This window comes from Petaurus breviceps, unplaced genomic scaffold, assembly GCF_028583685.1.
Source record: "Petaurus breviceps papuanus isolate PSGF00001 unplaced genomic scaffold, PetGlider_PUasm1.0 582, whole genome shotgun sequence".
Taxonomy (NCBI): domain Eukaryota; kingdom Metazoa; phylum Chordata; class Mammalia; order Diprotodontia; family Petauridae; genus Petaurus; species Petaurus breviceps.
Window position 1 is genome coordinate 13,509,982 of NW_027186390.1, and position 13,961 is coordinate 13,523,942.

Consider the following 13,961-nt stretch of genomic DNA (forward strand, 5'->3'; position numbering starts at 1 on the left):
TTCTTCGCAAAGATAATGGAGAGGCTTGCAATTTCCTTTGCCATCTCATTTTACAGATGAGGAAACTGAGGAAAACAGGGTTACGTGACTTGCCTAGGGTCACACAGGTATTAAGTATTTGAGACCAGAGTTGAATTCAAGAAGATGAGTCTTAGTAACTCCAGGCCTGGTGCTCTATCCAATGCACCCCTTATATGACCCTAAATAATAATAATAGTTAGCATTTATAAAGTACTTTAAGACTTTTAAAACATTTTTACAAATATGGTATCATTTTATCCTCAGAACAACCCTGAAAGATAGGATGAGAATGAGGAAACTACGGCAAACAGAGATTAACTGACTTGCACAGAGTTCAATAGCTAGGAAAAGTCTAATACTGGATCTGAACTCAGGTCATCCTGACCCAGGTACAGCACTCTATCCACTGAACATCAAATGAGATAATATTTGTAAAGTATCTAGCACAATGTCTAGCACATAGGAGGTGTCATATACTGTTTATTGTTCCTTCCTCCTCCACTGAATGACCTAGCTCCCTATGTAGCTAAGAAGGAAGAAGAAAGGGATGGTATAGGAAATTTCAGCAGAAGAAAAAAAGTGAAGTATTTAAAATTCCTGGGCACTCATAACATTAAAGTTATACTTGTGAAATTAACTATAGGAAACAAGGGTACTCAAAGACCTAACTCTGAATATGTGCTTTTCCCATATTTCTATGGATGTGCCCCATTTACTATAATACCAAACCCTCTTTCCTCCTACCCATTCTAGGAGATTTAACCATTATTTAATAATTGACTTGTAGGAAATATTACCACTACAGGATCTTCATTTTATAAGTAAATGGAGAAGCATAGCACCAAATTGTTAATTAACTTTCCTTAGGTCATAAAGTGAATGAATGACAGAATGCAGAGAACAAACCCTTACTATTAGCCTGGTATCTTATTCATTAGATTATCATTTCCAGCCTCTGATTTTGTGTTACCCAGGGATGACTCGGAATTACCTGAAAGGACATTATGGAATTTTCAAAAAATTTTTTTTCTTAATTCATTAAAAAAAAAATTCCAGATATCATTTGGAGTAGAGCAGGTAAAGAGATATAAGGAATCGCTCTTATCATGATATGCTTCACTGTGACAAAAACTTTGGAAATTACTCAGACTGTACTGTTGCTGGCAAGGCTGGCAAGCGAGAAGTATCAGTGAGGTGCCCACACCAAAAAATGTTAGCCTTCCTATAAAGGCAATCAAAAGTCATGTATGCATGTCTGTTGTCATTATCATATAGAAACAGAGAACAGGAGAACTTCTCTAACATGAAATGCTTGCAAAGGTCAGTATTCTGGGAAATTGAAATTCTGAGTCAACTCTAAGCCAAACCTCTAACTCTGAGCTTTACTTCCACCCGGACTATTAGAGATCTTTCAACAATGTATTAGTCTAGTAGGACAGAATATCATACATATACTCAGATGAAGTCATCACATAGATTATTTTTGCTGATTTTTCTGAGCCACAAGGATTTTTCTGAGACAACATTGATAGAAGACAGAGAATCAATGTTGTTGTTTTTTTTTAATTTTAGTCTAATTTTTCTGATTTGGGAAACAGGATAAAGGGAACATAACTGAATCTATTTTGGATTTTCAAGGCTCTTGTACCAAGGGTTTATCATTCTGCACAAGAATAATCACTGTATGATTCTACATCAGTAGTATGGATTCTACATCAAAACGTATAGAAGACTGGACCGAATGTGTACTGATTTTAGGGCATACCCAATAATTGTTTTGGATTTTCCCATTGATTCCCTAACAGCAGCTTGAATTTGAAGGGTAGAATGGCTTACGATAGGATCATAAGATTATATATTTGGAGTTGGAAGGGACCTTTAGAGGCCAATCGCCTCATTTTACAGATGAGGAAACTGAGGTCTTGAGAGGATAAGTATTTTGTCCAGTCATCATTTAGCTAGTAGGTATCTGAAGTAGAATTCAAACCCAGGCTTTCCTAACCTCAAGTCCAGACTGCTATACACTAAAATACACTATCATGTTTAATAATAATGATATCTCACATTTTTATGTTGCTTTACTCTTTTCAAAGCATTTCCACAAGAATTTGCTCATTAGATTCTTGTCACAAGTCAGTGAAATAGATATGGAGCTGTTATCATCGAATCCATTTTAGGGACAAGGAGTCTAAGACACACGGACAGAAAAAGCTTCTTTTCCTCACAATAATGTTATAAGGAAGGTCATGGAAGTATAATTATCTCCATTTGAGAGTTGAGACTCAAGCTGAATGGATTGCTGAAATTTGTATAGCAATTCAAGGAGCAGACAGAATTTAGGTATCCTGATTCTTAGCCCAGGGTTCTTTTCACAACAAATAATACCTTCCTTCCTTATTATTTTTTTAATTAAAAAAAAAAGAAGATAGCTTCTTCTATTGCCACACAGTGCTGCTATCTATTTATACATGGACACGGGAGGTATAAAACATTCACAAGGGACACTTGTACAGTCCCATTGATATACATCTTGGGCTTAGCTAGTCCACAGGAAATAATGAAAATGCTTTTCCAGAGCTTGGCTGTGCAAATGTATGTAATGGAGCAGGCCTGGGAGAGGTCAACCAGCCAACAGAAGTCTACTGAGAGCTACGATTAGTAGATTACCCTTGGAATATTTATGCACAGAAATGAATGAGGAGCCTGGGAATGGGAAAAGTTATTAGTCTCCAGGCCTGACTGTCTACATCATTATATTAAAAAAAAAATTCTAGGCAGAACTATCCACATTTTTTTAAAGTTACAACTTATCTCATGGAATAATATGCACTAATTCAAAAATAGTCTTTGCCAATTATTTCGCATTAAGAAAAGTAGTTTATGTCACAAAACCTATTCCAGACTTATTTTATTGCCAGGAAGAAAGAAAATCTTGTAATGCTGTAAAGCCTCATTAATTTGCACTTTCACTAATTTAGCATCTGTGTTCATTCAGTCTGGCCTGTGCTGAACTTTATCTTTACAGCATCTAAGAAATAGAGAGTCTGCTAATTGAGTTACTAGTGCAAAAAAAGGCTGACGGAGAATGCTGAACTTACTTAAAAGTATTAAACTATTTAAAAGTGCCACAGTAAATTGTGGGTGTGCAAAAGTATTTTGCTAATTACAAATTAATCGTATCCATTCATCATAGCATGTCTAGCTGGAGCTCTATTTAGAAATACTGTCTTAACAGATAACTTAAATTACTATGTGTAGTTAAAACTTGAAGATTCCATATATACTAGACCATGATTTAGACTTTTCCCAAATTTAGAGTAACCTGCTTCCAAAAATTTTTTTGAGGAATTCATTGGGGAACTTTCATTAAAATTAATATGCTTGCAAGATTCAAGTATTGTAGGAAGTTTAAATGTTTGAATTGTATTGATATATTGATTTTAAGGAAAATTTATTTTTCATTTCTCAAGATAAAGGAGGAAAATAAGAGGAATATGCATACATAAAATAGAAAATAAAACTATAGTTTATAGCACAGGTTTTCTAAATCTAATTGTATTTCTAAAATAAAAAATCAGGAAAATTATTTAATTATTTAATCGGGAAATTTTTAATTATTTAAAAGGATAACCTTTTTTTTTTTTTGCTTTTGTTAGGGGGAAAGGAGGAAAGGTAGGGCAATGGGGATTAAGTGACTTGCCCAAGGTTAAGTGTTAAGTGTCTGAGGCTGGATTTGAACTCAGGTCCTCCTGACTCCAAGGCCGGCGCTCTATTCACTGCCACCTAGCCACTCCCAGAAGAATATCTTAAAGGGTTTTCCTTCAGTAACACAAATGAACCTAAAAAAGGGTAGGCTGTATATCTTTCCAATACTGAATAGTGTTAGGTTGTTGAACATTCATCACAACAGTCACTCAACAACATAGTGTATCAGCCGGGGCTTCAGGTTTAGTCAGCCTCTAAAAAGAACCAGCAATCATGAGACTGCTTAAGCACTGTGCTGGATTCAGGTAGTGTCAATTTCCTGATGCACCAGGGAGTAAAGTCACAAGAAGGATGAAGAACAGAACTTAGGAAGAGAAGAGAAGTTGAAGTTAAGAGACAGTCTGAGCTGGACTCCTGCTTGAGACCTCAGAGTATGGTCTGATGGAGTCAGAATCCACTTAAAAAAATTCAAATTCAAGGTAAGGCAAATAGCAGAGGGAACCATGAAGATTTCCCCTCTGTACTGCTACCTAGGAAAAGGATCTTTATTTTTAATAGCAATATTCTTCTGGGAATGCCACAGGACTTTAAATTATGAAACATTCTCTGAAAATTCAAAATGGCAATTCTCTCTCCAAAGGGTGATGGAAAGATAAATAGGTTAGAATATATTCCCAAGGAGGACTTAGACACAAGAAGTGATTTAAAAATCATCCTACAAAGGAGGGGAACAAGTCATGTGGCAAGAACAAAGGACAAGAAGCAGGTATTACAAGTGCTGAATTGAGTAGTACATGTATAATAAGGGAAGATACAGAGAAGGACTTCCAGCATGTCAGGTAAACAATCTACAAATTTTCCTAGGATGACATGGCTAAGAATATCCCATGATAAGAAGGTATGGATAGAAACCTCTATAGGGGGAAGAAATACACACTGATGTTCCCCTGCAGTACTATTATATTGAAATATAGACAGTTCTATCACTTTTCCCTCCGTGAATAATATGTTGAATAAGTTGTGGGCATTTTTAATTGACGGGAAATTTGCAGAAATTTTAAAAAGGTACAAAGTGAAATTTTTCAATGAAATTTTTGAATGAATTTTTGCTCTTGACCTAGAGATAAAGTGGCATAGCCGAAGAAGCCTAAACACCTGTCTTAAACAATAAATTGCAGAGCAGGTGATGATCTGGATTGGAAGACAGAATTTCTTCACCAGAAGTGCCCTTTACCAATGACGTGAAAGGTACATTCCAAAATTTAATAATAAATAATGTTTTATTACTTATAAACAGAGATTCTGTTAGTAACTTGGCATACTAGGCATTTCAAATATAACTTTTTCTCTTTATGGTCTTCTTTCAGAAGGTCAAGAAGGTAAATAGTTTTTCTGTCCTCGTCATGGATGAGTAGAGTGTTTTTTCCACCATAAATGCATTCCAGGAATGGGCTTAAGAAATAACCTGTACTGAATAAACCTGGATTGCTATTTCTTTGTTTATCCACTTCACATAGTCAAAAGGATTAGAATACATATATTCTTTTACTATGTTAATACTGACCCTTTTTCCCCATTTTTTTTTTTTACCCAAGACCCTCTGTGCACTCAAGCCTAAGATTTACTAACCTCTTCTGGGACTCTCATGATTGAAAAGAATACCATTCACAGCAAACAGGTTGTAGGCCTCGCGGAAGTTCACCACAATCCAGTAAGCATAAAGTTTCGCTGCTCCTGAGGAGGAATTTATTTAAAAATAATATAAGAATTTTAGAAAGTCAATTTCTAACAATTTTCAGGACATGACCAATGCATAATTATAAAAAGATATAAAAATCAAAAGAAACCCAGAACAAGAAAGAACAGTCAAATGAGAAGTACCAAATTAAACTTTTGCTCTACTATGAATACTTCTACTGGGAAATATATAACTACTTATTTTTTTTCTTACACTAGTGTACAGTTCTTTTCACATACAAGAAACAGGAATAGAATATGTGAAACATATGGTTTTGACCTTTCCTAGTTAAAAAAAAAAACAACAGTGGCGGTAAGTTAGTAAAAATATGGCATTTTAACACTCTGATTTGAAACTATCACTGGAGCCTTTTATAAATGCTGCTTTAACAATATTCCAGAATTAGCATATGTTCTGAAGAAAGGCACTCTTAGGACACTATGATTGAGGAAACAAAAAACATGAAATCTTATCACTTCAACATGATCTCACAACCTTTCAATAAAAAGAATCATGTTGAGTCTAATTTTCCTTTTAAAGTGTTCTGTATGGGAGAGCTGAATGAACAAGGTTCCCTGAAGTGAGGTGGTAATTTCCATCCCTGAGGCAATGGCAGCAAATACTTTTATTTAGCAATTTATAAAGGTATGCCTCTCAACAAGTCTAGTCACTTTTAGTCTATCTTAATGTTAATCTCACACCCAAATGACTTCAGCCCTGAGACATGTACAGAATTAAACCAGAAACACACACACACCCTAAAACGGACATGTACATGTACACATACATGTACACAGACACACACACATTCTCACCATATGGTGATCGAGGATAAAAAGGGGTAGTCTCCTTTTGTGGTATTTCTTGTACTTTCCCATAAAGTTCACTTGTTGAGGCTTGGTAGAACTTTACGGAATTGATAAGGCCACAAGTTTTGATTGCATCAAGAAGTCGTAGAGTGCCAACACCATCCACATCAGCAGTATATTCAGCAAGGTCAAAAGAAATCTAGAAATTAGAAACAAAAAAAAGATAAAGAAACAAATTTATATGATGTCCAAGATGTCACATGATTGTCACATACTCAACTTTGTACAGTTTCCCCCACACTTTCTGTATTTAAGTTTGTGAAATAAAGGAGAAGTTATTTTCAAATCCAAAGGCCAGATTATCATTAGGTTCTATATATCAAGGAAAAACTACTGGTTCTTATGGCTGAGAAATGTCATAACAGGGATATATATTAATTCCCCTCATATACCATCTTCAAAATATCCCATATATGCCCCTGGTCATAATCGTCAGGAAACTATCCAATTTCTGAAAGTGAGAATAATTTCTAGTATCTATAACTAACTTGACTGAGGCTTTTATAATTTCACATTGTGCTTCTTGTAGTAAGATACACCAAATTAGACATATTTTACAAGCGATTAAGTACCCTCTGAAGAGGAAAGTATTAAGGAGGAATGTTCTCAAAGCAAAATGCTCTTCCACTTAAAAAAATGATTTTAGAAAGTTATGTCTTCTAGTTTAAAAAAAACAACTCTGCAGTTGTTTAATTTTTAAAATGTATTAAAAAAAAACAACTCTGCAGGTATTTAATTTTTAAAATGTATATTATTTAGAGACTTTTCCCCCTACAGGTCCATTTCTCAATAAACATGCACAAATCATTGAAATGTACTAAGGGCAAATGAATTCAATTTGCACAAGCCTAAAAAAGGAGAAAACTACATGTTACCTATACCAAACAAATAATGAGGTTACAGTGGCTATGCTACAAAATGTGGTCCTTGGTATATTCCCAGGCCAAAGAGGGCCAAGCACAATGCAATGCACACTTTTTCCCTGCTGTCTTATGAATGACCTCAATCTTCACCTGGAAAAATCACTCTCTAGAGGGTGTGAGGTAATTCTGCCTTCATGTTTGCCCAGTACTGAGTGTTTCTTGAGGAGAAGCTGATAGTTTTGTATATGCATATGGTGTTTTGGTAACATGGTCTATTGTTCACTAGGGACTCTGTTCAGACTACTAAACTCATTTCATTTAGGCCTGAAGGTTAAGCTCAAATGGCAGCTATGAAATAAATGGGAGGTAGGAGAGTAGAAGGAATCACACTTCATGATTTGGACAGGCAGTGTGGCATACTAGACAGGAAATCTAATTTAAGCAATAAGGCACTCTGAGGAAGAGACTGGGGGGAGCTTGAGCTAGGGGCGTCAAGCCACCATCACTCCCACCATCTACTCTGGCACCAGGATAAAGACAGACCAGAATCTGGAATTCAAGAGTATGAGGAAAAGTAAAGCATCCTAGACCACCTGCCCGACTTCCAGCTCATTCTCCCTCAGCTATTATCTAGGAAAGCAACTCCTGCAGAGAAGGAACCAATCACCTCCACCAACTGCCAAACCACTATAGGGCAAGACAGCCAGACTAGCTAAAACAATAAGGCACCCTGATGGAGAGATAGGTAAACTACCACTGCCACCTTTCCTCAGAGTCCAATAGAGATAATAACCCAGGAGTCTGGACCCAAATTCCTGACAGTGACAGTATCCCCAGGCCCCGGTGCTGCTTCAAGCCTAGTACTTATAGCAATTAGCAGGGAAACAATCCCTGTGGAGATGTGCCCTAGCAACTACCTTTAAAGTATATAAGACAGTTACTGGAGACCAAGAAGTTTTATCTACTAAAGTCCTTAGCACTGTTAAAAGGTTCAACATTAGAAAGTATTCTGATGTGAGCAGTGGAAATGACATCAAAGATGATGTATTATTACCATTTCTTTGCCATTGTACTCTAAGGACCAGTGTCTCTGTCCACCCAGTTTATGGCTGAAATCTTTCCTATGTGTTGTCTCCCCAATTAAAAGGTGAGCTCCCTGAGGGAAGATATTATTTTACTTTTTGTATCCCTTACACTTAGGACATTTGGCTTTGCACATAAACACTTAATACTTGTTCATCCGTTCACAGACTGCTGGAGTTGAAGTCAGGAAGAAGAGTTTATATTATGATTCTGACACTGGCTGTGTGACCATGTCAAACCACAACCTCTCTGAGCTTCCTGTTTCCCCATCTCTAAAATGGAGGTAAAAAGGTGAGGTACCTACTTCATAGGCCCCAGTGAAAGAAGGCATATAAAGTACTTCCTACATAAATCTTCATACTTAAGCCCAGTGCCTGACACACAGTAGGCATTAAAGAAATGGGGTTGACTTGACGTTATTATTATTCATACTTAACTATCCCTAGATAATAATAGAGAACTCTGAGACACCGCCTGGCATAGTAAGTGCTTACTAAATGTGTGTTGACTGACTTAAGTTTCATTTCAAGAAGGGTTATGAATAGGAGAATACCAAATGGGCTGCTTTTTCCATACTTTTTTATCTAATATAAACTTACCTGTCCAGAAGAGAGTCCTTTCAGGACTTTCGGCTAGATCAATTAAAGAGCAACGACAGAAGGAAAGTTGCACCTGAATGGAGTTGTTATTATCCTAGTTGCTATGTCAGTTTATCCACTACCTGTACCTCCATAAGGCTCTGGGAGACTGTACAGAATCATTTTCAGCATAAGTCAAATAGTACTTTTTTTCCTCACCATTATAATGACAGGAAATAGGGTAGCGCAGTTTTTTCTCCTCATTTTCCACCAGATACACTGCTTTTAAACTTCCCTGGAACTCTTAAACATGCCTTCCTTCCCCAGGAAATTCATCATTGGGAAATCTCATTATGCTGCACAACTCAATCTGCCTGGCACTCACATCTCAGTAGCCTCTGCCCCTCTGGTTGGACCTAGTGACTGGCGGGCAGGGCCATGGGCTTCAAGGTCTCTATTTTAAGAGGGGGCTCAGCAAAATTTTTCCCCCTATTTCCCACCAAATAGTAACTGTGATGATCCTTTTAATCGTGGGGTCAATAACAACTTTTGGTTGTTCAGTTGTGTCCAAGTCTTTGTGACCTTATTTGAGGTTTTCTTGGCAAAGATGCTGGAGTGGTTTGCCATTTCTTTCTCCAGCTCATTTTTACAGACAAGGAACTGAGGCAAAGATTTAACGTGCCCAGGGTCACACACATAGCTAGTAAGTGTCTGAGGCTGGATTTGAACTCTTGAATAAGTCTTGCTGATACCAAGCCGAGTGTTCTATCCACTCACTGCACCACCCACTGCCCTAAGAATAACTTATAAAGTAGCCATCCTCCTCTAAGCCCCCATATATGTTAGAGAACTTAACAATTAATTGAAATGAAAAGATTTCTTGGTGCATAGGAATATTAAAGTAGCCCTTTATCTCTTTGGGACCAAGGAACCACAAACGTGCCATCACTGAGTCAATCAACCAAATTAAAAACTGATAGTTATATTTGGTAGAGACAGAGATTCAGTTAACCTTGAAAATATATTCCCACTGGTAACAGAGGTTTTTTTTTTCTGAATGATCTGAAAATAATAACTCATAAAACAGTATTTTGTAGTCAATACTGCCATTCTTTATGTCTGAGCAGAGTGAATAATTTTCTAGCACCTCACTTAAACACTGCTCAGTGCTATAGAGAATTCCACAGAAGCTATATTCATTTTAGAGCCCATCTGTAGTGGATGAAATAGTAGTGCATTATCAAGAAGACCATAAGGTAGGATCACCCATAAATACACCTTAGTGGCAAAATACAACCTTTCCATCAGAAAAATAAAGGAATGATCTCAAAAACATTTTGGAGTTAACATGTGTCTACGTGGTGCTGAACTTAAAGATGATGAAAAGTGGCAGATAAAGCAAATTTAAAGTGTTTTGATAAGGGAAGTAATATGGTCCTTTGGGATAGTATTAATGGTTAGGCAAATAATAGTCTCTAGATAATTAAAAATGAGAATCAATCAGAAAGGAAAGGGAGAGGATAATGTGTGACCAGAATGCACCACTAATAAAGGAATTGTGAGAACAAGAGGAAAAAATGTAATCAAAGAAATGCATGATGAAAAAGTAGATGGACTAATCAAGTGGTAAAAACAAAAGATTTGCATGTAAGTTGATAATTAAATGTTTTATTTCACAGTAAATAATATATTCTTCCTGTGGCCACTTCACATAACTTATGATGAATATTTATGACAATCTCAGTTGGAAAATGGTCAGAACACACATGTATCTGAACATTTAGTCTATTTTAACTAGGCCCTACTATAGAAATTGTACAGGAACATGAAGCACTTACAATATTTTGAAGGAATAATTATCATTATTTTTATAAGTTAACATCTGCTATATAAGCTAACATATGCTAGAAAGATGACTGTCATCAAAGTCAACAACAGTGGGATTCAAGTCCCACTTCTGGCATAAACTGTGACTGTGGACTCACATATCTTCTCAGTGTTTTAGGCCCTCTCCACTGAGGTGGAGACAAAGTGATAAGCTACACTGCTCCAGGGAAGTTCACATCTATTTCTCTCCTCCCCTTTGTGGCTACACTATGAGAAAACAGTCTTCACTTGGTGCCTCAGTTTCCTCTCCTCCCTCCATTTTAAACTTTCTACATGTGGCTTCGAACCTCATCATTTCACTCCATGCTCTCTCCAAGTTACAAATGGTCTCTTAATTGCCATATCTAATGGCCTTTTCTCAACCCTCATTCTCCTTGACATCTTTGTAGTATCTGACACCATGAGTCACATTCTTCAAGATACTGTCACTCCACTAGGTTTTCATGACACTGCTCTCCTGGACGTCCTCCTATCTGTCCAGCTGCTAGTTCTCAGTATCCTTTGCTGGTCCTTTCCCATGCCGTGCCCATTAACAAAGGAAATGTTTCCTAAGGCTGTGTCATGGTCCTTCTCTTTTCACTCTATAACTGTCTCACTCTGTGATCTCATGAGCCCCCATGGGTGCAATTATCATCTCTCTGCAGGTGATTATTCAGGTCTATTTTGTCTGCTGAACTACAGGCACATATTTCCAATCGCCCTGTGAATATTTCAAATTGGATATCCTGTAGTCATCTCATATCAGAAACATTATCTTTTTCTCCAAACTACCCTTATTCTGAACTTCTCTATTACTATTACCACCATTATCACAGTAGCCTAGGCTCAAAGTTTTGGTATGTTTGCACTTCATTCAGTCAGGCAATAAGCATTTATTAAGTGTTTGATATGTTCTAGGTATTGAGCTTAGAAAAACAAACAAAAAGAAAGACAGACTCTTCCATCAAGGAGTAGCCACAAACAGAAGCTGAAAGGAAGGAGGGAGATAGAAAAGCAGATGGAGGAAATGGTAGGATAGTAGAAGAAGTCTGGAATATAGCCGAGAGGAGTCCATACATAAATACTTATGCATGTGCACATCTCAACCAGTGATTTCAGAGCGACAGACTGTGTACTCACATGTGGAAACTCCCTTTACCAGTACAAGCCATCAATTTGTTTGTAATGTACAGCTTAGAGAGCTGAGAAGTAAAGTAAATTTACTTGCCCAGAGTCACAAAGCTAGTATGAGTCAGAGGAAGGACTGGCACCCAGGGCTTTCTGACACCAAGGCCAGGTTTCTATCTCTCATACATGGATATTCCTATTTTGTAGAGGGGGAAAGTGAGACTCAGAAATGAGATACCCATAATCACGGAGCAACTATGGGTATAATGTAACAATTCCAATTCCAAGAAATAGCATCTAGCATTTGTATAAAGGCCTACAAGTTTCAAAGCACCTTTATATCCATTATCTTCTTTGCATTTAGTTATTTTATTTTAGCACAACAGGTCTTAGGGAAAGAAGACTGCTTCAAGTACTCGCTCTGATTTAACCTCTCTGGTAGCCTCAGTTTCCCTGTATGCAAAAGGACTGCTTATACTGGTATTCCCTATCTCACTGCGTCATTGTGAGGGAGTGCTCTGTAAATCCTAAATCACCGGAAGTGAAAACTGTTATTATTTGTATCACGACTGACAGTGGTGGCCTGCAGGAATCCTTTATAACAATGTGGAAACGAGACCTTCAGCATCATCTTTGTGGGGGAGGCAAATAGAGCAAACATTCTCAGTTTTATTTAGGAGTTCCCTGAGATCCGCTAAGACTAAATTACTTACTTAATGGCAGTGCTAGAGCTAGTGGAGTGTTCTCTCCATAGCAAGTCTTTTTTGTGTGAATATGAATACATGCCCCAGTGAATAATTTTTTTAGCTATCTTTAAAAAAAAAACAATTTTTCTCTAAGACCTTGTCCTTCAATGACTATGTAGTATATAAATATAAAGAACTCTGGGGACTTTGTAAATATTCAGACTTGAAGTAGATGATTTAAAGAAAAAAACTGGGGGTTGGAATAAGGATATAACTGAATAATTCAAATAACTGAATAACTAATACATGTAGGAATATATATTGAAACAATGTTTAGAGCTTAGTCTTAAATGATGAAAACAGAGTGTAATTTTTTTTGTCATGGTTTTTGTGAATTTTCTTTAGTCGTTCACAGGCAAGACATTTCTATCAAAATAACAGCAATTTTGGGGTGGCTAGGAGGAGCAGTGAATAGAGCAGAAGGGGGTTAGCAGACCACACATGGCAGTTTATGCATGCTTCACACCAATGTTCTCCCGTCTATAAAAAAGAGAAGGAGGTATGTTTTCTTGTCTTAACTTTTGGGGGGAAAGGGAGAAGGCAAACTTCATCATTATAATTACAAAGGCTTAACTTATATCTTACCTGCTATGTGCTATATGTAAAACAGTTATAGAAACCCATCTTAAATAAAACTGATTGTGTTCTTTCTTTGACTCTTAATAAGAGTTAACAAGTATGTGCTATCCATTTTATCCAATTATGTAATACTTTGTTTAACAAAGTACTTTCTTCATAACAACCTTGCAAAGGGGGGGGGGTGGTACTTGTATTATTATTCCCATTTTACAGAGGAAAAAACAGACTAAAAGGGTCAGGTGACTTGACCCAAAGGTCAAACAGCTTCTAGGTGACAGAGGCAGGGCTCAGACCCAGTTAGTTTGACTACAAATACAATGCTGATTCAACCAAAAGGGTAAAGACCTAAGTTAGTACCTCTGAGCTGAGTGTTGCAATGATATTGTTCAATAAAACTGAATGAAATGTTAGGCTCTGTCAGTAAAACAAGCCCATACAAAAGTAAATAAATAAATAGCCAAATTAATCTAAAGATAAATGAATGAATGAATAAACACATAGGTAAATAGATGAATAGATGCAAAAACACATAAATAAACAATCCTGCCATCTACTTTTTTACCTCTCAAAAAAAATCATCAATGACTACTGATGTCAAATAACATCATGTCTGAAGCTTTTGTACACAGTTCCAAAATGACCTTATCACACAATTAAGAACAGCATGAACCCTGTATATAGAACTAATTCAGTTTTTAAAAGGATAGGCAAATAGCCAAAAACTTCTTAGTAGAAACAGAGACAGACAGACAGAGACAGAGAGAGAGAGAGAGAGAGAGAGAGAG

General features: G+C 36.8%; 1 protein-coding gene across 4 annotated transcripts in view; it reads right to left on the reverse strand.

Annotated features, from left to right (window-relative positions):
- Nucleotides 1-13,961, reverse strand: part of GMDS (GDP-mannose 4,6-dehydratase) — a 799,941-nt gene that overhangs the window by 453,849 nt on the left and 332,131 nt on the right. For all 4 annotated transcript variants that reach the window (XM_069103602.1, XM_069103600.1, XM_069103601.1 and 1 more), the window contains exons 5-6: nt 6,280-6,472; nt 5,356-5,460 (exon numbers count right to left, since the gene is read on the reverse strand). In XM_069103602.1, coding sequence (XP_068959703.1) covers nt 5,356-5,460; nt 6,280-6,472 — 298 coding nt within the window. The remainder of the gene's footprint in view (nt 1-5,355; nt 5,461-6,279; nt 6,473-13,961) is intronic.